This window comes from Alosa alosa, chromosome 5 (assembly GCF_017589495.1).
Source record: "Alosa alosa isolate M-15738 ecotype Scorff River chromosome 5, AALO_Geno_1.1, whole genome shotgun sequence".
Lineage (NCBI taxonomy): Eukaryota > Metazoa > Chordata > Actinopteri > Clupeiformes > Clupeidae > Alosa > Alosa alosa.
In genome coordinates this window covers 6,054,081-6,081,874 of record NC_063193.1, presented here as the reverse complement: position 1 = coordinate 6,081,874, position 27,794 = coordinate 6,054,081, and the positions used below count along the sequence as shown (strand labels likewise).

General features: G+C 43.0%; 1 protein-coding gene across 12 annotated transcripts; it reads left to right on the top strand.

The window, feature by feature from the left end:
- Positions 1 to 162: 162 nt before the first annotated feature.
- On the top strand, positions 163 to 26,229 carry kansl3 (KAT8 regulatory NSL complex subunit 3). 12 transcript variants are annotated; one of them, XM_048242965.1, is made up of 24 exons: positions 163 to 364; positions 1,432 to 1,712; positions 1,890 to 2,060; positions 3,231 to 3,321; positions 3,675 to 3,875; positions 4,377 to 4,508; positions 5,966 to 6,082; positions 7,239 to 7,340; positions 7,705 to 7,776; positions 8,057 to 8,131; positions 8,523 to 8,680; positions 9,357 to 9,420; positions 11,380 to 11,568; positions 12,055 to 12,156; positions 13,461 to 13,617; positions 14,926 to 15,003; positions 15,550 to 15,732; positions 16,615 to 16,702; positions 17,223 to 17,317; positions 18,241 to 18,350; positions 18,999 to 19,046; positions 19,944 to 20,154; positions 22,801 to 22,916; positions 24,126 to 26,229. In XM_048242965.1, the coding sequence occupies exons 2-24, from the start codon at positions 1,501 to 1,503 to the stop codon at positions 24,126 to 24,128; spliced, it is 2,775 nt and encodes a 924-aa protein (XP_048098922.1). In that variant the 5' UTR covers positions 163 to 364; positions 1,432 to 1,500; the 3' UTR covers positions 24,129 to 26,229. The 12 variants fall into 12 exon arrangements, with proteins under 12 accessions (XP_048098922.1, XP_048098916.1, XP_048098914.1 ...); XM_048242959.1 differs by lacking the exon at positions 24,126 to 26,229 and having other exon boundaries at positions 3,690 to 3,875; positions 22,801 to 24,119; XM_048242957.1 differs by lacking the exon at positions 24,126 to 26,229 and having other exon boundaries at positions 22,801 to 24,119.
- Positions 26,230 to 27,794: the final 1,565 nt, after the last annotated feature.

Here is a 27,794-nt window from a genome sequence, read left to right as displayed (position 1 = left end):
CCTAATGTATTTGAATAGCCCATCAAAAGAAAGAAAGTTGAAGATTGAAAGAAAAGGAAATGAAAATAAAAAATTGTAAGCCCTGGCGCGAATATCTCGTTCAAAGTTCGAAACTCCAGTCCGGGTTTTCCTCAGACCCATTTCTAGTGAAGTACTCCAGTCCGTGTTTTCCGACTGAAGACATCTGTGGCGCGTTAGTGAAACAAAAGGAAGTCAGCCATTACTGCTATCACAACCGAGGGAGTGAATTTTAAAATCATACTGTATTACACATGAAATAAAACAGCATATTCAGGATTACTCTCACAACAACATATTTGAGATCGAAATGACACAGAGGCTTTTTTGATCGTCGAAAGACAAAGTAAGTCACTGAGCTTGCCAAGAGTAGGTTGGACAGACGTCGGTAACATTAGCTTGCTAACGTTTGTCAGCAAGCTAGCTAACGTTATCTTTTGATATACAAGTCCTTATTAAGATTGCTGTCCAACATAGGATGGTTTGCATCGCTAAGTTAACGTTGTTGGCATGTTCATTGTACTTTGGCGGGATCCTTGTTTGTTGCGTAAGGCCACGTTAGCTAGTCCGCAATGACGAGTTCACGAGTCAGTCACTTGAACAACAGAACAAGCCAATGTTGAACGCTGCGTAGTGCTAGCTAACATTAACAGCAGGGTGGTGAGATATTGCATCAACGATTCCCCTTAGCTAACTAGGAGTAACCAAATATACTTTAGTTTAGCTTTTGTCAACCTCTTTGGTTGAACTCTAAATATTACATTTATAATACCGAAACCATTTGAGCAATTCCCCGGATTCGTGTTTAACGTTTACATAGGGTAAGGTTAGCTGCTAGCGTGGTTTTCATGCAGCATATAAGATATCCAGGTTTTGAGACGGTGAAATTAACTGTTAGCATTAACCTTATTGTCAGTAACGTTACGATAAGGAGAGACATATACGAATGTTTTAGCCAATTATCGTTCCGTGCGAGCTAATAACGTTGTAACGTTAGCTGTCCGTTCAAGTGGGTTGCAACACACCTAATGTTATAACGTCATTGTGACAGTTTGCCTAACCACCCATAGTGTCACATCTCAATTGAATTGCAAGTTAGCTAACGGGCTGACAGCTAAGAAAGTGGGCGCCTGACTTGTCATGGTTTCGGCTTACGTTACATTATGTCAGCAGGAAATATGTTTGTTAATCATGTGGGAGACAACAACGTGGAATGGTGATGTTCAGGTTCAACATGAAAGAGTGTGTATTGTGTTACTAGGGGTACTGCGGCGAGGGGATAAGAGTTACCACACTATATTTTGCAATTGACCAAGCTTACTTAGTTAATGGTTGTTACATTTTTATGTCATGACTTCCCTCTCTGATTGTTTCTATATGTCATGTCATCCCTCTCTGGTTGTGACCCTACAGCTCATGCACGCGCAGAGGGACATCCCTCCATTGGGGTGCATTTGGGCCCCGTTGTGGCCCTAGTGGACGATGTACCGTGCTGGCGATAGGGACTATCAGACATCGGCGAGGAGAATGGGAACCTCCCTGCTATTCCAGTTGTCCGTACACGAGCGGGAGTTGGACCTGGTCTTCCTTGACCACAGTTATGCCAAGCCATGGAACGCGCATCCTGATGCCAGCAGTGCCAGGCCCACGCGGATGCTGTTTGTCACACCTCGGCGACAGGCTGAAGGGACAGTGTGAGTGTGGATCATAGAATAATACATTTTATTTGCTTCTTTGTAAGATGTAAATAAGTCTGTAATGTTTAAAGTATTGTGTGTGTGTTTGTGAGTGAGTGTATTTCAAACTGTTTCTTAGGATACCTTTTGTTTTGATGTATGTTTGGCCTTTACTGATGCTCACCTACTTTGCAGTGAGTCTGAGATCTCGGTGGATGTGGAGTCAATCACACCTACCGCGATGCCACTCTATGACAATGAGAAGGCACGAACCGTGATGAACGAGTGTGAGCGCCACGTTCTCTTTGCTCGCACCGTTGCCGACGGACCCCCGCCACCCGATGACTGGGAGGAACACATCAACAAGTAAGTGATTTTGCATTCACACAAACTATCAAAACCCAATACTAAAGAAACCTAGTTAAGACACACCATAGTGGTTAAGTGTATCATAGGTTGCAGGGCTGTGCCGTATTCCCTCTGCACGCAATAGGACGCAATAGGATATTTGTTTTCAAGTAGCAGGGAATTCAAGCCAAACCGTTGCAACTCTGCCATCAATCATTATGTTAAGCCCACCAAACGACTCTATACACGATTTCAAAGGCCTGATTAAGTTTCGATTTCTGGAGCTCACAAGCCAACGGAGAGTTGCTAGACTAGCCCTGGCAGCAAATGTAATTTGCTGCCGCTAGGGGCGCGTCTAGATTTCTAGGCTACCGTTCTATGTGGTTTTCACAGGAAATATGCTATATCGTCACAGTTAACAAAGCTAACGTTAGAATACTGTTTGGATGTCGAATTTAGCATGCTTAGCCTACTTACAGCTGCTTGTCAATTTCGTTGAAGGGCTCATTTTATTTAACCTGACTCTCGCCAGATGAATTTCGCTCTGCCTAGCTTCACTCACATCCATCTGGGACCTCTTCCATTGAGAGTGATTTCTGCAACCGATTTTATGGTACAGCCAATCAGGATGCAGGGCGGGAGTTTCATAGATGTGACATAGCGTAGAAGCGACTGTGAGACTGTTATCAGCGTCACGGGTTGGCTTCGATGTGAGTGGTTGAAGTAGCACGTCAATAGATGACGGACAAGTGGCTTATTCAATCATATGCAAGCATTTTTTGATTAGGCCCAGCCTTCTGAAGCAACACTTCAATGGATTGGTTCCAGATGGATGAGTGGAGCAAGGCGAAACGAAATTTATCTGGCGAGAGTCAGGTTACATTTTATTGACTCTGACACTGAATGTTTGCAAAATCCTGATGTAAATGGAAAAGTGTTTTCCAAAATTCAAAAGTGCTTGTCCCAAGGAGAAGCACAAGGAGAAGCCCCCCCGTTGTCAAAGTCAGCTACCGCCACAAATTGAATCCAATTCTGTGGGAAACACTGCGTCATGTGTTGTTATCGTGATATGAGATTTTGGTACAGCCCTAATATGTTAGGATTTTTTTTTTTTTTTTAAACCATGTTCATTGGTTCATGATGTGTTTTGACCTTTGACCCTTTGTTGTCTCCTGATTTCTCTTTTAGGACCGGGTGGTCCATGGCCCAGAACAAGCTTTTTAACAGGGTGCTGAAGGCTCTGCAGGCAGAGCGACTCGCCCGTCTAGCCAACGAGAGTGTGAGTTCAACTGTGTAAAGTACATGCAGTCCATTTATCAATTACATTTACATTTATTTTTTCACTTACTTACTTTTAGACCATTTCAATCTGTTCCTAGAGGATTTCCGGTTGAAACATTGAAAACCAATGTAGATACTTTGTAATGAAAATTAATCGGACTTTAGTTTAATGCTCTACAAAATGTCAATGTTAAAACATGTTTTCTTTATTTTTGTTTGTCTCCAAGTGAAGGTTAGCTCAATGTTGTTTTCTATGCCACCGGAAATGCCTTAGGAATGCACATGTTTGTTTATGCAGTTGACAGGGTCTATTTACTTACTTTTACTTATCTGGGAAACAAAAACAAAAAGATTGTGCCATCACAGGCCTGCAATGAGCCAGTTCAGAGGAGGATTGCTGTGGACAAGTGCGCAAGGAAGGTGCGGCATGCCCTGGCCAGTGTCAACTGGGACACGAAGCTGACCCAGTGGCTCCACAGCACCCTGGTGGAGTCCCTCAGCCTGGCCATGCTGGCCGCCTACCTGGACGTGCTGCAGACCCTCAAGAGCAAGGTGAGCAAGACAGCCGAGGAACCGTCAGAAGAACGGGATTGTATTTTCTCTGTGTCTGTATGTATGCAACTTTACACCATTGCACAACATTACCACTTTGTAATATTTGACTTCACTTACAATAGATGTGCAATATTGCACTAAAGAATCCTGGTTCATTTGCCACCATGGGCCCTAATTTAGATGATGGGCAAAGGACAGTCAGTCTGTGAGCAAAGTTCTTGGGCATGAACTAACGGCATCATGTGGCAAGAGACAGCTTTTTCTGACCCACCAATGTTTGTCCTTAGGGTTTTTCTCATGGTGTTTGTAAATCTAATTTGTAAATAGATTTGGCATAGTTATTAAGCAAGCTTTAGTTAGACTTTAGACTTTGCCCTTTGCCCAGCATTATCAGGCCCCTTGTTTATTATGGTGCCATTTCCAGTAGACTGCGTCCTTAGTCTTAGCTCCTCTGTGCGTTGCCCCTGATCTCAGTCTGCCGTCCCATTCCCGCTACAGGTGCCCTCTCTGATTGACCGGATGCTGCTGACCTCCTCGGTGAAGACTGGAGCAGCCGGGTCGGAAGCGCTCTCCCTCCTGCTCAAGCGTCCCTGGGACCCTGCAGTTGGGGTCCTGTCCCACAACAAGCCAGTAAGCCCTGTTTAGCCCACAAAGTCACATGTTTTTGATGAAATGCACATTTTACAGTGTGTGGCAAATATGACGGTCCTCCTCAGATTTTTCCCATAATGCAAAATTCTTTTTTCATTTCTTAAGTAGCAGAACAGCTAAGTGAAATGCTTATCCTTATGTCAGCTAACAGTAGCTGAACAGGCTCAAAAAGTATGTGTTAGTCAGCATTAATTTGTGGGCTGGGTTTTAAATTGTGAATTTATCACTTCTTTTGGTTCAAATTTCTTGTCTGCACATTTGGCAAAGTATTGGTCTACTATGGAGAGCTAATGTATTCAGTTGAGTGATGGTCTATGGCCACTGGAAAATGTGCTCATAGTCGAGTCTCCATTAGAGGAACTCGGGGGTAGTTTTATGGGGTCTCAGCCTTTTGTCTGAGTTTCCATTACTGGAACGGCCCCGTAAAGATGATTTTCGAGAACTTCCAGGGGTCAGAAACAAATACCTACTTCAGTGTGGTGCAGCAGAACTTCTGCAGTGGTGCGACATGTTAACGAGGCATGAGTGGAAGACGATAAGCAACTCGAATGTTGTGTGTAGCAAGAGGAACTTTATGGATGGATCAAGCTCTGGATTAACTAGGGACGTTTTGTCGGGCACTTCTGCCATCTTCGCTACTGTCGTGTCTGCCATGAGCGATGTAAATTGTTTTGGAGGCTTTGTCAGTGTTATGACCAACAGCCCTTTATTGCACAGTGCCAGTAGGCAAGCTGTCTTAGAAGTCCTACTTTTCTGTATTCCACTTATGGCTGGGGTTTGACATTCCAGCACTGACTGTACTATGGCACTAGTCATCACCATGGCAGTAGTACAGACTATGTGCAAGCATTTTAGCTCTGCTGTTCCTCTTTGTCCAAAGGAAATGTGCTGTGATATCAGCATAGATAGAATTTATGAATTAAGTATTTGTTAATTGGGGTAGAGGATAAATATAGGTCACGGTAAATTGTAGTGTGCCTGTGTCTGTGTGGGTGGGTGGGTGGGTGTGCGTGCATGTGTGCATGCGTTCATGCATGCGTTCATGCGTGCGTGCATTTGTGAGTGTTGGAAGTACTTGGATCAGAGCCAGTGAGCAATCTTGAAAGGTCCTGAACACTCCTGCATTAATGGAATCTCTTTGCAGGTAAGTGAACCGGTCATCAGTAGGGTGTCTTTGCACTCATTGGCGTAGTTCTGTGTCTCATCTTACACTACCAAACGTCTGTGCTGAACAATGGAGCTTAATAACTTATGGAGTGTACTTCAGGTCAGTTGTTGATCCTGAATGCACTGCAACAGAACTACGCTTTTGCTCTTCCGTCCGACTGGATTTGATTTGTTGGGGCTGGGGAAAACTGGGACACTACGGCGGAAATGACAGTGTAATTGGTTGGGACGTGCAGATGCTCATCTGTTTGTTATTGCTTCTTTTTTAGAGTAAACTTCCTGGATCCCCTCTGATCCTGATTGCTCCATCAGGACCGACCAACCCGGCCTTCCCTACCTCACGCAGAATGCGCTTCTGGCAGTCCCAGCTGTCCTGTCTGGGCAAGGTCGGCTTCAGTTCACTGCTGACATGGCATTACGATTAAACAGACAACAGTATATTCATGCATTTTGTTTGTTTTTGTGCACGTGCATGCATGCAACACTGTCCAGCTAGAATGGCTCCCAATACAGTCCAGTGGTTTGAAGGTCCATGTAAATGTGCTTTTTGTAAATATAGAAGTGTAGCACAGCGTCTTTAATTTTTATTGGCATATAGATAAACAGAGTTCATAGTAGGGCTGTCACTTTACGTTCGAAAATCGATTGCACAATCGATTGGACCAAACAACACAAGTTTCGAAAACTAAAATAGGGAATCGATTTTAACCAAATATGTACACTATTAATTTTAAACGAATTAAACAAATAAAAAGGATAGATGTAACAAAATTCACAAACAAAAATATAAGAATATAAAAGAATTCCGAAGTGCAGTAAGCATTGCGAAAGCTAAAAAGAAAATTCCCACCAATTTTACGCACCGGAAACAGCTGTTTCAATGTTTTGCAAAAAATGGAGGACAACGCGATCAACCTGTGCGACATGAGAGAGACGAGTGATGGGCCATAATAACTTGAGGAGTTCGATGTGGAAGTACTTCGGATTTTTGGTATATCAAACTATGGAGAAGAACAAAGCGGTAGGCTATGCAAACTGCAATTGAGTTCTACGTAGGCGAAATTTGTTTGACATTTCTAATCGTAAACACAGACACAGCTACGTTGAAGCCTGCAGCCAATAAATCATCAGAAATATTGCTGGCTTGCGTCTTCAAGCGCCCTCTTTACGTTCGTCCTAATGCCTGTTAGTTGTTTGTGAATTGGCCTACATGTATATTTGCCGTTGAAAATGGAAACGTCTTTAGACTTGAAAAATCGATTTTACAATCGATTCAATGAACAATTATGTCTCAAAAATCTAACAGGATTTTTTTCTCAAAAGTGACAGCGCTAGTTCATAGCTGGTATGTTGATGCCTGCTACGGCAAATGAGTCATGAGACAGTTGAAGGTGGCGAGGCTGCTGGCAGCAGCTTCCCTGTTTCAGTCAGACCCTCTGTCTCTCGCCGTGTAAATAGCAAATAAATCAAGCGACATTTAGTAGTATGAATGATGTAATAGTGTATTGGATGATTCATTCTTTATGTGTTTATGTGTAACAGGTCATCCCCATTAACACCCATGTGGTGAGCAGCGGGGCAAACATAGGCATCACTCAGTGTCTGGAGCATATGATCGGCGCCGTGAGAGGCAAGGTCATGGAGGTGAGCATCTGGTTTTGGGAAAATTACTGTCAGAAAGAAAAGAGCAACTTTTAGATTATACTGTATGTCTGAGGATGTAAATCAGTCCTGACATTTCCCCTTTACCAGTTGTTGAACATTCTGTGGTTGTGTGTGCCACTAAAAATATGAGCATTGTAGTTTAAGGTGCAGTCATGGGAAACAGTACACTATTGCTGTTTGAAGTCAGGAGAAGTGGCACAAAAGAGTGGCTTTTGACCTCAGATGTTAACAACCACTTACCAGAATTGCCCTCTCCACTTTTAATCAAGCTCAATGTGTATGTTTTTTTGTATTTTAATCTCCGTAAATTAACTGACATGTTTGTTCGTTTGGTGAATTCCAGGTCCACAGCCATTTCCCCCATAAACCCATCGTCCTGGTGGGCTGGAACGCAGGGGCACTCATTGCCTGCCATGTAAGCTCCCATAGTCATATCCTTCTGGAAAGCATTGCTGAGCAACCACTGTGGTAACCATGGAGAGAGAGTGTTCAAAATTAGACTCTCTCTCTCTCTCTCTCTCTCTCTCTCTCTCTCTCTCTCTCTCTCTCTCTCTCTCTCTGAACTATGATGGTTTTCCAACAACACTTCCTGGAAATTCCATTCCTGATAAAGTGTATGCAGTCGCTCTGTTTGAGTTTGTTTAAGTGTAGCCTGACCTGGACGAGCATAACCTGGGTTGTTGTCTCTCCTGTAGGTCTCGCTAATGGAGTATCTGACCGCTGTGGTGTGCCTTGGCTTCCCACTGCAGACAGTCAATGGGCCCAGGGGGGTAAGATCTGTGAGCAGGCTTGGCAACAGGCCCTAGTGACCCACATATTTTGCATACCAAAGTGAACAATCAAGGTTAGATTTGACCCTGTCGCAGGAAAAGATTTAAGATTAGCCCAAATGAACTCAGCCGCAGATTTTGTTTTGGTTTGGAATGTCTTTTGGCATGTGGAAAGCATCTCAAATATCTCAATTGCTGAAGTTTTTGCTGAAGTTTTGCTTTGTCAGTATAAGATGAGAAGGTCACTAATGTCAGTCTAGAAGTGAATACATTATTTCTGTATTCTAATGTCACACAACATGTGAAAAGCTTCCATACCTGCAGCCCAGTAGCTTGATTAAAAGCTGTTGTGTGTCTCATCATTTGTTGTGTTTTTGTCTGTTTTCCCCAGGATGTGGACGACCCGCTGCTGGACATGAAGGCGCCGGTGCTGTTTGTGGTGGGCCAGAATGCCCTCCAGTGTGGCACGGAGGCCATGGAGGAGTTCCGTGAGAAGATCCGCGCCGACAACAGCATGGTGGTGGTGGGAGGAGCTGACGATAACCTCAGGTGAGTCCTCAGACCCGCCCCTCCTATATGGCATAGACCTCTGAAGTACGCCTACAAAAAAGCTGTCATCTTTGAGATCCGGTATCTTGCGATTTTTTCCTATGGGAAAATAACATGGGGGTTTTGAATTATCGCACCTGTTAAACTCGCAAAAAGTGTGGATCAACACACTTTTATCCTCTGCCTTCAAGTGGTTCCTGTGATCTTCGGTAAGTTAAGACGGCAAACTTGCAATGCAACTTGCCATTGGTAGTTAGCTTAAATTAACACCCGGATCTCCTTATATGGGCAAAGACGGCAGCTTTGGTTCCTTTTTGTAGGCGAACTTCAGAGGTCTATGGCATGACATTCCTACACCAGTTTTGGGGCGTGGTGGAGCAGTGGTAGAGTCACCACCAGAGAAACGAACATCCCCGATTCTTGAACCCAGAGTTTCAGTCCCTGTCGCTAATCGTCTGCTAAATTCCACTCACTTTACTTTTTTTTTTAATTTTCCTTTAAGGCTAAGCTAGGCCAGGCTTGGCTTTACATGATCCACTTCATACTAGCATACAGTAAATCTACGATAAGCCAAGTGTTGTTATTGTGTTGTGTTTTGCTGGGAGGATACGTCTTGATAGCTGAAAATGCTATATTGTTATGATGCATTATGCTGTGTGATCTGATTTCTGGTTAGGATCAACTCCACAAAGATGAAAGGTGAAGGGCTAACGCAGACCATGGTGGATCGATGCATTCAGGTTTGTTCATGAAAATCATGCTGTTCTGCAATTGTATGTGTATTTCATTGGGATGAAATTTGGGATATCACTTTGAATGATCACTCATAGCTCCACTAGGGGGCAGACATGGGTCATAGTAATCTCTTTAAAGTCTGTAACAGTGAATGGAGGTGGGCAATGGGCAGTTATAGTTATGCTATACATTTCATGTCACGGGTTATGTCTCACAAAAATATGCGACACATAGAAATTTGAAGCGGCAGCAAGGTTTTTTGCTCTGAAACCATTGAGCTAACTCCATAAAGAGGTACACAAAAAACACGTTAGACAAACATCAACCGCATATTTGGCACTGATGAAAGCTTGCATAAAAATGCTAACGGTTGTCTTTTGTGAATAAGTTTTATTTATATTGCACATTTTTTTTTATCCAGAGTGCAACCCAAAGCGCTCCTGACACAAACATCAAGACATAAACAGACAAATTACAAAATAATTGACAATAAAAAGAAACAAGATGACTCGCCAGTGTACCCGTAAAGCAGACATCAAGAAATAAACAAACAAATTAACAAATAATAAAAAGTAAATTTGGGGATGTAATTGGTGGTGATGTGATGTGAAAGCGCTTCCTGCATTGTCAAGGTGTGTTCCGTCTTTCAGAGAGAGAGGACACAGACTGGACAGCTAATAGGAAGAGAGACGTGTGTTGACCTGTTATTCACATGACCACACACCATCAAAACGAGTTTGTAGAAGATACCTAAGTCAGTGGCCTATAAAGCCATAGCTCAAAAAGTGGTCAGTTCCTGCATAGTTTGGCTTTTAAAGGTTGTATCAGCGATGGCGGGGTAACGTCACTTCTGTTGATGTTCAAACAAAACAGAGAGCTAGCTCGCTACTCCCTCCGCCTCTCTCTCTGGTGCAATTGAAACTCTCCTGAACACGCATCTCGTTGGTTATTGGTTGGAACACTTTGGGCCCGTCCCAATACCTCCCCTACCCCTAGATTTTTGCCCTAACCCTCGTTTTTGCGCGTGCACGTGTAGGGCTAGGGTGTCCCATTACTTTAGGGAGCAAGGGGAAGTGCTATTTTCCCCTTAAAATCAACCCTCAAAATATAGCCAGGACCGATGAAGGCTTAAAACGAAGTGGGAGATGAAATTACCCAGGATACCGTCGCGAGCTCAGCGAGCCGCCTACATTTTTATATTTTTCGCAAATAAGCATATTAAAATTTGAAATATGTTGGAATATGTTAGTTTGATGCACATCTGATGGACTGTTGAGTTTTGAACACTAATGTTAGAAAATATCTCCGCGAAGCTATCTGGCGATGTTCAAGATATCTGCTGAGTGCTTTGAGAGAGTCTGCCCATCAAATAGCGTTATAGGCTATATCTGATCTGGGTAGATTCGTCAATATTTAAGGTGTGTGTTCTGGCATTCATATGAACACAAATATCTTTGTTGATTAACCAGACGTAGATAAACCAGCATAGCCCACACAACAATGACCGCTGGGCATGTTCCTGAATGAAAATAGTAGCAGGCTACTACTGGTAGACACGTCGGCTCGGCGTGGCGTGGTGAGCACGTTAAGCTATGCTAATTTGCATATAGTGGTGTCCCAATTCATAGGGAAAGATCTTACCCTCCACTTCCCTTGTCGAGGGGGCTTTAATGTTGAGGGCAATCAAAACCAAGTGGAAGTTTTAAGGGGGGAGAAATGGGACGGGCCCTTTATTTTGCCTTTGAGTGGTTGAGAACACTTGTTGATGGCATTTGTTTTTGTGTGCAGATCTCAGAGCCTAGGCTGCCTACAGAGACACGTTTTTTTGACGGCCTGCTTATGGGGCGGGCAGCTAGCAGATCGTTAGGAATGATTAGATGAATGTGATAATTTATGTTTGGGCCTTTTCTGGGCCTGCAATCGCTGATACAACCTTTAACCTGTACGTGTGCGTCTTTCATCAGGATGAGATTGCAGACTTCCTGACGGGGGTCCTCACGCGAGGCGACGGTCATGGTCACGGCCCAGGGGAGATGCGGGACCTCGACACTGAGAAGAAGAAGAAGCCGCGCCGCGAGCTGCCCTTTGACCTGGACCGGCCACGGCCCTCCTCCCCATCGGTGCGAGTGCCCATCTCACCCTCGGGGTCAGAGGTCAGTTATCCTCCAGTGGCTCAGCACACCTGTACAACTCGTTAAGCTGCACATGTAGTCATTTCACTTCAGGTCAGTCGTTTTATTACCCCAGATGGGAAACAAATGAAATGGTCTGCATTTGTGCAGTTTTTCAGAAAGCTTATGGATACGGATGAAACAGAGCATTTCTTTTTATTTTTTATTTTATATATTTATTCACAATTTAGCACATATCACACAAATACCTAAACACAGCCGCGCATTTTCTTGTACAGGGAAACTTGTTTTCCACATCATGCATAATGTTGCCGATTCAGTTCCACATTGTCTACACATAGGAGAATTTGTGTCATCAAACTTATTAAGCTTCACTGGAGTTATACAGTATTTATACAGTAATTTATAATTAGTTTCTTTAACTTTAATGTTTGTAGTCAATTCAGTCAACCATTCAGTGTACAGAATTAACCATTCTTTTTCACTGAAATTCGTTTTAAACTCTAGTTCCCAGTTTGTTCTCAAAGAAAAAGGAGTTCTGGGAACTTTCAAGGAAAAGCAGTTCAAGCAAAAGGAGTTCTGGGAACTCCGGGCCAGAATTCTATACAAGTGAGATATCTTTCCCTTAACCGAAGAAGCAGAGATGATAAATTGTTCCAGCTCAGTGGGATAGAGTCTAAATTGTCCCTTTTTATGTAAAGATTCAATGATGTGACGAACTTGCAAGTATGTTCTGGGAATGTGATATTCTGCACAAATAACAGTAAAGGATTAAACGGACTCTGAGTCCTCATCAAACATGGAGTGACCAGTTTCGGAAGTTAGTTTGAGAGAGAGAGCTAGAAAGTCGGAGTTAAATGCAATACGAGAGTCTTAAATGTCATATGACTTTCTGTACTCCGATACCTATTACAGTCCTGCCAAGCTTTCAGTGTGGCTTGTAAAGGGGGCAACACCTCTACATTTACCAGGGACTGCAATTTATTAAGACATAAAGTGTTGTTGTGATCTCCAATGGATAGCATGTTAGTGATTCCAATGCAACCCAAAGAGAACTAGTTCCCAGCTTCCAACTTATTATATTTCTAACTTGGCAGGCCCAGTAGTACCATAGAACATTTGGAAGTCCTAATCCCCCTTTCAAACATGACTTTGTTAAAATGGACAGCTTAATTCTTGGGGTCTTGTTGTTCCATATACATTTTGTTTGAATTGTATTGATTAGCTTTAAAGAAATTTTTGACGTAGTGTGTTACTTTCGTGGACAGCGCTCCTTCCATTTTTGGCTTAGTCTATAGCTACTTAATTAGCACCTCCACTGTGTTTTGGTGTTTGTCAGAAACTGAGCTGCCCCTAATGGTTGTATATTTAACATCACAACCACAAAGGTTCTGTGAAAATATGTGGGGATTTACTCTGAAATTGTTAAATGGGTCTTTCCCTTTGTTTTGGTTGGTTGTACATTATGATCCTATATGTGGCAAAAACAAATGGTTTACTTTGAAGCCATAGCCATTTTGCGGTTGGCTATTATAGCAGTTCAATGGATTTTGATCTTTTTGATCCCTAGTAAAGTTTGGAAATAGATGGGAAAGTAGGGCTCAGGTTAAAGAAATGATAATGAAGTGTATCATTGATAATGAAGTGAAGATCATAAGTGATTACACCCTCTGACACTTTTGTCCTTCCTTCTTCCCACGGAGAGCCCATATCTTCATACGTAAAGGGAACATAAATGAGCCTCTGGAGTTGTTTGTTTCACTTACATTTACATTGTTTGCATTTATTCATTTGGTAGATGCTTTTATCCAAAGTGACTTCCAGCCATTGAAAAGCACTTTCCCTTTTCTTTTGCCTTAAGATCAATAATGATTACGCTCTCTGACACCCTCTTCCTTCCTGTCTTCCTCCAGGACATGTCCAGCGTCTGCAGCAGCCCAACGTCCAGTCCCAAGCCCAAGACCACAGGTCTGTCTCCTGCACAGAAGTCCAGTCTCATCACGGCCACCCAGCTGCTGAAGACCCACATGCAGCGATCCGGGACGGTGCTCACGCACAAGCAGGCACAAGGTACCACAGCATGTGCCTCCACCCCTAACCCCACCCATCAGAACCCACTCCCACTCCTACCCCTCACAGACACATTGCCACACATAGCAGCAGTAGTAGTAGTAGATAACGTTATTGTCCCCGTGGACAATAGTCCATACATCAGACACAGACAGACATAACATGAAGAACATGTATCACACACTACAATACACTATACACCCTTGGGTATCACCAGGCCAGCTGGACATCTAGCTTATTTGAACTGATTTAAAGCTTTTATGGCTTGTGATATAAAAAAGAATTTGGATCTGTTCTTGGTCAGGAAAAGTGGACAGAAACGACGCCTAGATGGCAGTAGTTTAAAATGAGATGCCAGGGGGTGTGTGCATTGGACACATAGGCCTCATAGTATGTGACAACCCCCAGCACCCCCAACCCCACTCATCACAAAACCTCTGGTACTCCCCCAAAGACACATTGCAGCACACAGCACTTATGTCTTTAGGGCTTTAAGTTCTCGCACTGTGCCGCAAGTCAGGGGTGGGCTGGGCTGTTTAAGATTTAAGATTAACAGGAAAGTATATGTATAGTATAACAAACATGACGATATCTGATAACGGCAGACACGGCCATTTTCCTCTCTTAGAGTGCTTATTATGTGCGTTGTACACATTGGCTCTGAGCGGTGATAGTATCGTGGCTACAGATTGGCTCTGAGCGGTGATAGTATCGTGGCTACAGATTGGCCCTGAGTGGTGGTAGTGTCGTGGCTACAGATTGGCCCTGAGTGGTGGTAGTGTCGTGGCTACACATTGGCCCTGAGCGGTGGTAGTGCCGTGGCTAAGTAGCTTGGCAAGCGTGTAGCAGTAGCCACAAACTCGCCCTCGCGCGCACACACACACACACACACACACACACACACACACACACACACACATACACATACACACTCACACTCACACATTCTTTCTGCGCTCATGCTGTCAGAGTGTTAGTTAGACCACACAGACAGTGAATGTGTGTGCTGGTGGATGGAAGGAGGCTTTGTTAAGCGTTGTGTGTGTGTGTGTGTGTGTTTGTGTGGGGTGGGGGGTGTTGAGTGGGATGGACGCAGACTTGTTTAACAGCCAAGGTCGTGTTAAAGGACAGGATCTCTGTATGTGATGACCCCCTCATGTTCCCTCGAGAGTGTCTGCTTGTTTTCCTATTTTCTTCCTTCCTGCCTTCTTTTCTTTCTTTCTTTCTTTCTTTCTTTCTTCCTTTCTTTCTTCCTTCCTTTCTTCTTCGTTTCACTCGTTCTCTCTCAATGTGTTCCATTCTCTCCAGCTCAGTTTGCAGCTTATTTGAAACAAAACATGCTTGTGAGGAAAAGCCTTCCTCCTGGCACCCCTTCCTGTCTCTTTGGTGAGTAGCCTGTCTCGCCCCTCGCCTTCTGTCCTTCTCCTGTCTCTCTCTCTCTCTCTCTCTCTCTCCCTCTCTCATTTTCTGCCTTTCGCTACACGCTTAAATAGTGATCAAGTCGTAGCACTCACACACAAAGAGTGATCTAGTCAACACAGAAATGTCTCTTAAAAATGTAGTCAGATGGAGTTTGTCTCCATTTCATCTTTTCCTTTCCATGTCTCATTTTGTACATTTTGTCACAGTTTTTTTTCCTTTCCTAACTTGCTTTTTGTGAAGCACAGTGAGGATGTGTTGAATAAATGTAGCTGCATAGTGTCTTGAGATTGACATATGGGTTTTCAAATCAGCTAACCTCCACCAAAGAGGTCACACCCCCTTCTTATACACACTACTGCTTACTGCTTATTACTGCTGCTTGTACAAACTACTGCCTATGTGAAGACCAAAATGGTGCTTGGGTGGAGGGAAAACCTTACCAAAGAACACTATCAATTCATAAATAAATGTCAAATCTTTTCTTTCTCTCCTCTGCTCCTTTCTTCCCAGTGCCTGTGTCAAGCGAGCCTACGGAGAGTCTGGACCGAGACGAGCAGATGCGACTGCATCTGAAGCGGCGGCAGACGCCCAGCCCCACACCCGCCAAAGCCTCCAAGCGCGCCAAGATCAAAGTCACCATTGTTTCCCATGGCGACGCGGGGGGCGCGACCATCAGCTCGGCTGCTCAGGAAGGTGAGTCTAGGTGGGGGGTTTGCGTCAGAGCGAACAGGACCGCTGCCAGAGAAGGGAATGCCTTCAGAAAGTAAAAGTCCTACCATGTATCGGTTCTACCTGTGCACCTAAAATGGATAATTCCACTAATTAACTTTTGTATATACACAAAGGTCAATAGGTCAGTCACTTTGGACGATAAAAGTGTTCCCTAAATGCTATAATAACAACAACTCATCTGCTTGGCTGGAGAGGTGTGCTGATTGAAATCAGTTGCTTTATGTGAATGGGTGGAACAAATACATGGCAGGACTTTCACTATCTGATGCTGGGTTTTTTCCAGATCTGGCCGCTGCAGTCCTGCTGTGTGTGTGTGTGTGTGTGTGTGTGTGTGTGTGTGTGTGTGTGCGCAGAGAAAACGAGTAAAGGAATGTCAAACCCAAGGCGATAAAAGTGCCTCTCAGTGTTGGGATTTTACTGTTTGGCAATTGGCATTCGTCCTGGAACCCCAAATGGTTCACCTAATTAGTTCTATAAGCTGACTCTGTGTTTTGAGAGAGCTGAAATAGTACTGAAATCATACCAACACATTTTTATTAACAGAGTTGAAATTGTGTGTGTGTATATATATATATATATATATATATATATATATATAATATATTTCTGTCCACTCATTTGGCTTCTGCTTCAAATGATTTGTGCTTTGCCCTGGTGAACCCTTTGGGCCATTTGGTGAATAAGCTAATATGTGAGCGGTGAAATAGCTCCCCTGAATTTTTATGGTACGTTTGAGGCCAGGGGGGATTTTCCTGTGCGCCTGCATGGAAAATTTCCTGAAGGAAAGTGCCAGGTCGCAGTTTGAGCCTCTCTGAGTCTGACCCTGTTTCCTCCTGATTGTAGTGGGCTCGTCGGTCAAGCCGCTCGCAGTTGCCATGGGGCAGACCGTGCCGGGCGCGAAGGAACTCTCTGGCCTGCTCACCGCACAAAGGTAACAGTGTCTGGCGCATTTAGCCTACACACACACATACACACACCGGGACACACACACACACACACACACACGCATACGCATATACACACCGGGACATACACACACACACACACACACACACACACACACACACACCCACCAAGACACACACGCATACATAGACAGAGAGACTGTTTAGGTCTCAGTTGATTCCAGTTTGCAGTTTGGTTGGTTTAGCTGAATATACAGTATTTTCACTCTGCACAAAAGATGCCTGTAAAGATCTGCGTTAAAAATGTGTTGACCAGGGATTTGACTCAGCACCATCGTTTGAAGGTTGATGAATCATTTCTGGACTGTCTGCGTGAGCTGTGCTCTCTGTTTACAGTGAGCACCAACGAATGGCTCTCCCAGACGCTGCAGTGTTTTTATTTCATGTGGTTAGCCAGCGGAGAAAATGCCATGTGAAGGCTGCAGCTTGTGGCCCGTGACTGTCCGTTTTGTCTGAGACGAGGGGCTTTCTGTGTCTCGTCTGCAGGTCTGGCCTGGCGGAAGTTTCCGGTTCCAGTTTCCACAACATCCAGAGCTGCTCATCCTCGCCCGTCCAAGCAGCTGCTCCTACCACCAGCCAGGGTAACTCGCTGTCCACTCTCCCTGTCTACTCTCCCTGTCTACTCTCCCTATGATCCCAGCCACCTGGTCTCTTAGAGGTGCAGTCCAAGAGACTCTAAGCCCTGTTTCACACTGTGCTGTGTGGTGTGTGTGTGTGCGTGTGCGTGCAGAATGTCTGGATTTTTATTAAAAAAGCACAATCCTTGTCTGAGACCTTACGTCTCACACAGGCAGTATGAATGCTCTGACCTGTTAACATGGGCACAGAAATGAAAATCAGTGGTAATGCAGCCAACACACACACACACAGTGCAAGCATTGTGAAACAGGCTTGATCCAATACACTTTATTGTCAAATTCAGAGAATTCATCCTCACAGACTTCTAGATGTCTATTGTTTTGTGTGCGTTCAAAATCTCTGTGCACAAACCAGGCTTGGTAAATTGAGAAACGAACAGAGCAACTTACACTAAGCCATGCAGTATTTCAGCCATTTAGCATGTTGCTTCCGCAGCGCAGAAGGGAGGCGTGTAATTCGATTATCTGTTGAGTTCAAATATCAGCAGCGTTTCACCAAAATCATGGACTGCACCTTTTAAGGTCTCTACTTCACCACAATCATGGACTGCACCTTTAAGCCAGGTCTCTACTTCTTTCCTCCTCACTTGGGAGGATTGTGGTCTACTGAGCATTTCTAACCTCCAACCGTCTTGTGTCACCCGTCACCTCTGCTGCTGAGACTTGTGGTATGCTTTAAGCCTGATGAGATGACTTTGTGGTGGACCTACTCTCTAGCTTCCCATAGCATGCAGAAGTCCAGATGTGTTCCAAAATCCATGGTGTTAAAATGGAAAGGGACAGAAGTGTTCTCCGTTAGTGCCTTAACTTCCTTCCTGTTCTCACTGTGTGACCCCTGCTGTGTGTGTGTTTACTTCACTGTGTAGCTCCCTCCGCCAGTAGTCTGCTCCAGGGCCTGAGTTTCAGTCTGCAAGAGATTGTGACCAAGTCCCCCAGCCTTCCCTCCACGGCGCCCAGTGTGGCCAGTGGGACACAGGTAGATCTCTCTAGCACAGCACCGCACCTGATCCTTAGCATGGAACTGGGCAGCGCTTCTCAACCTGCAGACCAGGGCCATGTACAAGACTCTTGATAGATTTGTAGATGGAGGGATGTATGGACCCCCATGGAAGTTACAGTTTTACAACAGCAGGGACAAATTTTGTTTCATATCTCAGAGAATCAGTTTGTCACACTTCAAATACGGCACAACATAGCTGTAAGTAGCAAAATGTTGTCTGTTGCGTCATGCTGCATAGCTGAAAGACATTGACAGAAATCCTACTTTAGAAGGATGCCTGACCATGGACTTGACCCACCCCCTTTTGTCACGCTAAAGAGAAAAAACAAAAAATAAAGTGAGGCAACAGACAGATGGTTAGACTAGAAAAATGGTTGAGCTATGGGTTCAGGCATAGCTCCCCAAAATTATGCAGCATTGTCAGGAAGCTATGTGCTTTTTGGGGGGCCCAATTAACAGCAGTAAACTTATATTGTGCTTAATATCATGGTGGTGTTCCATGAGATTTTCTCATAGTAAAAAGTGTGCCACCAGAGAAAACAGTTTCATTATTCCTACTATTTAAACATATACGTGTTATGACAGGCTTAACGTTGTTGTTGTTTTTTTGTCATACCATGACAGTTTCGACTGCTGACTCTGCAGTCATCTTCAGGAGATATGACAATCAAGGTATGACAAAACTGTAAGCCTGTCGTATAAGAAAATATTACTTATAAGTTTGGGTAACACACTGACCTAGCCTACTCTGCCCCTCCCCAGTGCAGTCCAGTCTGAGTTAAGGACTGTAGCCTATTTAATGAAGAGGTTGAGAACCGCTGCCTCAGAGCTAGGACAGTTATTTTCCCTATTCCCTTCTCTTTTTATGGTTTAAAAAATGGCCACCCCGCCTGTTGTCCCAAGAGAGCGAGCAGGCTCAGGGGGGAAAAACAAGCAGGTGGAGGGAAAGTGTAGGGCGTGCAGCAGGGACGCGGGGCTTTCACTCTCTGCACGCAAACTGCTTTGTCTTTGTTCTTTTCACAATGTCGATTCCACTTTGCCATGACAATTATACAGCACTTCAGAAAGCACAGTCCAATTTTCGGGGGAATTTTTTTGTCAATGTACAATTCCAGTTGGAGTGTCAATATTTTTTGCAGTCTTGTTTTCTCACTGTTAAGTTCTCTTAAGGGTAGACATAAAAGCCTAGTATTTTGTGCCTGTCTTTTGAACGGCCTTTGTCAAAACCACAATGTATTGACAACAATGTTTTTGTTAGAACAACTTTTTAACGCTGAAGTAATCATCACCGCCTTCAAATAGTGAAATGCAATGTCAATGTGCTACAGTGCTTTGTGTTTTATAATTTAATATAGAGAAACAATGAGTGAATTCTCCTAGTTAGCCCCATGTGTTTCCTGCAAAGGACTTCAAAGCATCTATTGGCATGTAGCCATTCATGCATTTACAAAATCTAAATAGCATGCTCTTTTAGCGGTAAAAATGTCATTCTTTAGTTGCATGTAACTCCAGTGTGAAACTATGCTGCATCTCAAGTATTTCCTGGGTCTGTTCCTCTTCCTCTCTCAGGTCACCAGCGGAAAGCCCCAGGGCCAGGTGTTGGGTTCTCTGGGCGCGGTGGGAGGTGGCACCCTGGTGCGGGCGGTGCCCGTGGTCTCCACAGGGTCCGGCATCAGCAAGACCACGGCCATCCACCAGCTCCTCACCAATGGCGGTCTGGCCAAACTGGCGAGTAGTCTGCCAGGCCTGGCGCAGGTCTCCAACCAGGCCGCCGCCGCCGGTACGTCCCGCTTGGCCAAACAGCGCCGGCCGCGATGAGGGACGGGGGTGTTTAAGATGCCGCTGCGGTTGACTCCACGCCCCTGATTTCCCAAACACACACACACACACATACACGCAGAGCGCCCCCCAACAGTATAAAGGGCTCAGTCGGTTGGCTAGCCCGGGGCTCTGCAAGGCATGGCTAGTGTAGAAGGCCACGCAGGCCAGTTCAGCCTCTGGCCACACGTGATTAGATTGCATCACCGAGGTCTCGAAGGACGCAAAGAAGGCGGTAGCGTCGAGGAGGGTGTTTAGTGGAAGTCCATGATCGGGTTAGACAGCGTAGCATGCTAAGATGTGTATATTTGTATCACAGGAAGTGTTGTGATGAAGCTTGCGAGTCTGTATCATAGTTAGCATTCTGATAGGCCGGTAAGAAGAAGGAAAAAAAAAAGCTATGTATGTGAGCTGTCGCCTGTCCGAATGATGTGTCTCCAGAGAATTGTTGATCTGACAACCCCCCCCCCCCCTTTTTTATTTTGTGTTTTCATGTTTGGTTCATTTGCTTGTTTTTCGACCTCCCCTGTAATTTGTTAAGGCTTTTGAAATTTCACATGTTCCATCTTCAGCTCTAGTTAGATCTCGTTACCTTGATTCCAACTGAAGTTCTTGAAAGCTGCTTATTACATGTCCATCTTCTTTTGCTTTCTCAATGTCTTTATTTTTTGTTTGTTTCTTTTGTTTATTGTGCTTATTCTTCATGTAAATGTGTGGGGAATGGAGCACTTAAATGGAACATACTTTCCACTGCAGGGTTCTGTCTCCTAGCAGTCAATCAATTAGAAATAATTTTAAACACTAAGCAAGTGTCCATATTGTCCCCCTGTCCACCATACAAGTAGACAGTGAAAAAATTGAGGTTGAAAAGAGCATAAAAAAGGTAAAGGCGCTGGCGGCCCAAAATGTCCCTTTCCATTTTCAAATTTTGTTTCTATGCAATAAAAGTTGCAAAAGAATCAATGCGTTTATTTTTTTCTTTTTGAAAGGCCAATCTGTTTGAAACATCTCCAGTAATCATTGGGTAATTTGTGGATCATTGATGGGGAAATTACTCCTTTTGAAAAAGATGTTGCTACATACATAGTGAACGATAACCTTTCACATTGACGTCGTATTGACCATTGACCAATCAGTCATGATGTCTCTTAACAAAAACAACAGTAGGTAAACATACATTTCCTTGGCATGAAGACGATGTGTTTAGAAGAAAACTGGTGTCTCACTGGTGTCGCACACTAGTTCCATTTAAGTACTCTTGGTTGTGTATGTGCAGAAATCATCCAGCAGTTTGATTTTTTGCTTCTCTTCATGTTCTCAGAAAATTACCTTTATAGGCTACACTCCATGTTGCGTAATCTTTCATAATCTCCTTGCTCATTCACATTCTAACCCCTTGTTGCCCATGAGTAGCCTGGCTAACGTCAGACCTCATCTCATTGAGATGGGGTCTGGGAAATAGACATTCATTTTCTCGTATTTGAAACGTGGTTTACGAATGTAAAGAGCCGTTTATTGGGCGCTACGAATGTCTATCAAATGCATCTGTACGTAGCTCATAATGGCTTCGGTGTGTCGTCATCGTCTTGCTGCCCTCACTCCGTTCTGTGATTGGTTCCTTCGTTGAGGTGAAAACGAAGTCCATAGAATCCAGGCTGCCTAGCAGCGTGAATAAAATTGCGCGTTTAAGGCCGCATGGGAAAACCCAGGCTAGCCCATGAGGGAAACAAGAAAACAAACAGACCGCAGTACAGTATCTATACAAGATGCACATCGTCAAATATTCATGATATTTCACAAAAAATCACCATGCTTCAAACATTTAGGTTTTCATCATTGTATCAAAATGTGGGCAGTATTTCAAAGGAAGTCAAATGCTTTTTCACAAGAAGTCTGAATTTTTGGATGACATTCGCACAAAATCACACAGGTAATTAAATGCATGTGTTTTTGTTAGTCTTTGCACACATAAACGAATAAGGACATATTTAATCACCAGCATGATTTTATGTGAATATTTCGTCCGTCCGATATGAAAGGGCCTTAATATAATGGGTGTGCATTGCCCTTGCAGAATTTCTCAATCTCTTGAAAGTTCCTTTTTGACCTCTTTGTAGTCAAAATGGAATTGTATAGCATCAATACATTTCATAACAGGTGGAATGTCACCTGTGCCTTTTATACCAAAGGTATTGGTGTGTTCTACCCACGGAATCTTTAAAGCTATGGATCAAAAGAACCTAAATGCCATGTGTTGCCATTTGAGGTGAAAATATTAAATTGAGTACACTCATGTACATTTGGTTGCTGACAGCCCATGTCCTGCAGGGCAAAAATGCGAAAGTACCTTATTTGGTGTGTATTTAGTATATTCATAAAATTCAGTTACATTTTATTTATATGGCACCACAGCTACTTACTATAGATGTCTGAAAACACTTTACAGAGCCAGCAAGACCTGATCAAAACAGAATAGACAGAAACATTTATGTATGTTTGTTTGTGTGTGTGAGGGAAATGGAGAGAGAAACACTCACACTATACACAGTAGTGCTGCAATGGCAGTTGTGTTTACTGGTGTAATCCCCAAACCCCTCTGTTTTGGCAGCTGGGCTGAAGGCCCCCACCACCATCACTGTGACGCTGCGAGGCCAGCCCAGTAGAGTGGCTCCTCTTGGCCAGACTGCGGTCACTCCACCCCCAGCCAGACCCCCTGACAACAAGGTGGGCCCACACCACCAGCCCACACACACAAACACACACTCACTTCATACAGCACAGAACTTTAGTCAGTCGGGGCTGTTTCCCATGAAAGTGTTGCTGAGCAACCACTGCGGAAGAGTATGTTCAGAATGATCGTCTGTTATTCGATGATGGTAGTTGTTCAATGGTGCTTTCCAGAAACACCACAGAATAGATGTTTTGGTGTTAAGATGAACTCATTTTTGTGTGAAAGAGGAGACATAAGGGAAAGGTCATGACCTTTGAAGACGATCGACAGAAAAAAAATAATATAATACATGAGAAGGCCAGAATTTTGCCAAACTGTTATGTGCAGTGGAAGTTGAAGACAAAATTTATCAAATTTATCACACCTGCCTTCCACTTTATTTTTGTTAGACGGTCCAGGGTCAGAGTTGACATTTCCCATCCATTAAATGTCAAACGCCTTTAGTGATTCCTTGAAAGTTTCCTGGAGTGGTAAACCTTTGTGTTCTCAAACCACCATCTCAAACCACTTTTTCTCTCATCCCGTCTAAATCAATTAACCGTTTACGGGTGTCAGACTCGCTGCCATGGTTACGGCGCTGCTGTGGAGGGGAAATAATGAGCCTGTAATTATTGTGTTAATTACTCCTGTGGGTCTGATGATATGCTTGTCCCCCCCTGTTCTCAATCAATGGCATTGCTGCGGTTTTGCAAAATAGAAGTGTTGCTTCGTTTGAGAGAGCGTGATGGTGCCATCGTGAATGCACTGTGCCAGGTTTTGAATGTCTCTTCAACTCGAACATCTGTCTGAATCCCACTGAAACGTAGCTATTTGTTTTTGAAGATATGTTAGCGTCTTGATACTGTGTATGTCCAGGTGCTCCTGCAGTTGGATCTTGTTTAAAGGTGCATTATGAAGTAAAAAAGTATATGATCTTGAAAATTGATTAAAAAAAGAATCTAATCTAACCTAAAAAGCTGTCGATTTTTGTCATGTCGTTTCTTGTAAGAAAAATTTTACCTATTTTGACATTAAACTTCACCTTAGACAGAGATAAAACTGCCAATTGTATCTTCAACATTCAGTGAAACATGTCTGGAATGTTAATATTTGAAGCTTCATAGTGAAACCACCATGTTAAACACTGAAATTATGACTCTTTTGAAACACCTGTCCTTGCTGGTATTTCAGTCTTAACTACTGATCACTATGTTCCTCTGCAGTGACAGACTCGAGCTCTAGCATGTGTCTATTGATGCTGACGTGCTGTCTACAGTGACCGTGTTCACCCATTGGATCATCTCGCAGGACCAGCTAAAAGGTGAGAGCAGGAACGAATTGCTCTTCATCTGTTCAGCCTGTTGCTAACATTGGCGTGTATAGGCTGTGTCCGAGCTTCAACCAGGACACTATCCTGAAGCGATCTCACAGGAAGTGGGGGCATCCTAACCTCTACTCCTTCCTGTTCATCTCAAGACCCAAAGAAAGGCCCGTTGGTCCTAACGCTGGCTCTTTGGCCTAGCTTTCTAAGTATGCTTCATCATGCTTTATCAACAGCTCTTTAAGGATCTCTTCACAGAGTCTGCTTTATGTTGCTGCCGGTTTTGATAAGTGTGATGTCTGTTTGTAAGCCTAAGCCTTTTGATTGCAAGACCTTTTCCGTTGTACTGTATGACTCTTGTAACCATACGTTTTATTTGATGTTCTTCTGTATGTTGACTATAACTTGACTAATCAATGTGAAACAAATAGCTCATAATGCTGCTCTGGCTCTATATGAAGGCTTATCTTATTAACTTCAGTTGAACCCCAGAGTGAAAAAGAGATTGATGCCTGCATTCATTAACTGCTACTGCCTCTCCAATGAAAACTTATAGGAATTAATTATTGAAGGCAGAGAGTTTAACCTTGAATCAAAGCTAAGTTTTGAAAGGCACATTGCTGCTTTTGCCAGCACATATTGATCTTGGCCTTGCAAATCAAAAAAGATCTCGTCAATAATCGGGCGTGTTTGGATAGAAGCCACAAGAACACTGTTACCAATTATCCTTTTCTGTGAAATAGATGTATGTCCCCATGTTTTGTCCAGCAGCTGTCCTTGGGGCTGGTTATGGGCTAATGTCTCATTCCATGCATTGAACTTCAAAGTGCCTCTGTATAAATTCTTTGAAACATCCTGTTACACAATATTAATCCAAATAATCTTTTTTTGTTTTGATTTTAATGTCAATCTGGCACAACAGGCTAATTTTTGTTCAAATTACCTGGCAAGTCTACAGGTAATGAAACAGTCTGCTATGATGAGCTTAAATTATTTCAAGAATGTCATGGTTTAACTTTGGGTGACACATAACTCCAAATTCAGTTCATGCTTTCCAGCAGTAAAGATAAAAGAATCAAACTTAATGAATTGATTAAGTGGCTGCATTAATATGGCGGCATTTGGGTATCAAATTACCTATAGTTCTGTCTTAAAGCAGGGTTCTGTCACTGACTTTTTTTTTTTTAAGGAAACAGGTGGTCTTAATTCTTAAGGTCTTAATTAGCTCTCAACGTTAAGGAAGTTCAAGGGAAATGCATGTATTTGATCATGCAAAGTGTGCGTTGGACTTTAAAATCCAGAAATGCTTCAGGCTGTACGCTTAGGTCTTACAATCTTACCATTGCAAAATAATCACCCTGCCCATTGTACACATTGACAGTGTATGATTGCAAGTCTGTATAACCGTCAGACTGCATAACAAGCCATGGGAACATAAAACTACATTCTTATGTGTTCTGTCAGCCAGATTGTGTATATTAGCTTTTCAGTTGCAAAACTGTTAGATCCTGTTTTGAATTCCACTGGTTAAGTTTTGTATTGGGGGAGGGTATTCAAATCACTTTAGTTTAGTGACAAATGTGGGTAAGGCATAAAGTTTGAGCAAGTGGTAAACCTCCTAATTGAAGACCCCTATGGCTTCATTTTACTAGCAAAACAAAGACATGGGTCTCTTCTTATAGGGGGTTTACTACTTATGCTAAGTTAACATACCCAGGTCTATCACTACCATGTACTAACCCTTTCTCTGTACTTGGAATACCCCTGTTTTGTATACCACTGGTTATGTTTTGTACTGGCCTTTTGTCTTTCCACATACAGTAATTGATTAAGCTTTGTGCTTAGTTTCATGATTTTGTTTGTTTGTGTGTTGGCCTTGAAAGATAGACTATGGAAACAATGGTTGTTGCTGTTAAATATATACAGGGATTCCTGTTCCATGTTATCAACTGTGTCCCTGGCAAAAAATGTTAACTTGGCAATAAAACGGCTTTTGAATGATGAAATTAAGACTCGGTTGAATATTATCTCCAACACTCATACTGACTCTATTTTACGTATAATTTACATTGACTACTATAGAATATAAATTTAACTTAAACTACATTTAGACCGATAGCTGTTGAAGAACTACAGTACGGTTAACATTTCCTCCACACAGAATATTATTTAGTCCCACTGTATAGAGGAAACTGGAGTGGACTGAGAGCCCTGCATTTAATTGCACAGATGCTTCTTTTTTCATCCAACGGCATTTGCTTTGGAGAAGGGTAATCTGTATGATGATTATAATGGTTATGATAACAGTTGTTAGCGCTGGAAGGCTAAAAAAAAGCAGAGCTGGGATAATGAGTGGTTTGGGTCCTTGATAAGTTTAATACCACCTAATTGACTTGAGTAGAGGCGCAGCAAGTGACACGAAATGTCAACACAGCTCATTAAATTTTAATGAGACTAAATGGATGCTCAGTTGTGTGTATTGAAGTACTGAAGGGTGAATGTGCATCCATCAGCTTAAAAACTGGTGAAATCCCTCTCCTCGAGATATTTGATACATAAAAAGCATGACATGAATCTAATTGCACACCATCTATTATCAGATAGCAATGTTCCCTGTGTATGAAAGATGAACAAAAGAGGCACATTAGGGTTCTATCTACACCATCAAGCTGTTCGGTACAGACTGCATGCTTGGTGAATTCAAACTGCTATCTAATTTTATCGTCTAATGCACACATATTGAAGAAATATCCTCACTGTTTTGGATTTACTGTTCAAATCAGATAAATGGCTCATTGAGAGTTTGCCTCTCATGAATACCACTACTTTTGTAATTCACTGCATAAGGATATTTCATAGAATACAGTAGGGATTTGTGTTTGTGTGTGTGTGTCTGAGTGAACCATTTGATTATCAGTCAGGACAGTTAGCTTTCTCTGTTCACTAAGGATGGATTTTGAAGAATTTTATGATCATGAAAAACACTGTGACAGTACTTTTTGCTGTCTACAGGTGGCGCTTCAAACTCTCAATCACCCATCACTGAGTAATGGTGAAGTTACTGTGACATACTGCATCTGTTCAGCACAATGTCATAAACATCCTATAAAACATATGATATATCCCCAACCTGTTCGCTCCTTCCATATTTGTTTGTTTGAACCATGTGAGAAAAGCAATAGAGCTATGTAGAGGAAAGATTTCATGACTTAATATAGCACTCTAGACCTCGTATGTTGTGTTTCAGATCCTGAACCTATAGCTTGATCTGCAAGAGCACACCAGTCTCAGGTAGATTCACAACCAGCAAAACCTATTTGCTGGTTGTGATTCTTCTTCTTTCAACAGAGTAGTCAGGTAGCTAGACTGCAGGCTAGTCAGTCAGAGTTCATAAAAAGTGTTTGCTGTCTTTGGGTTGCTGCAAGCTGCCATGTAATCATGCCTCTGTGAAACAGCATATCATTTTAGCCCAGTAAAGACCATGTCTTCATACACAAAGACATGCTCATCTTTGACATAGTTCTTTCAATACACAACGCGGCACATCTGCATGCATAGGTTATAATAAGAA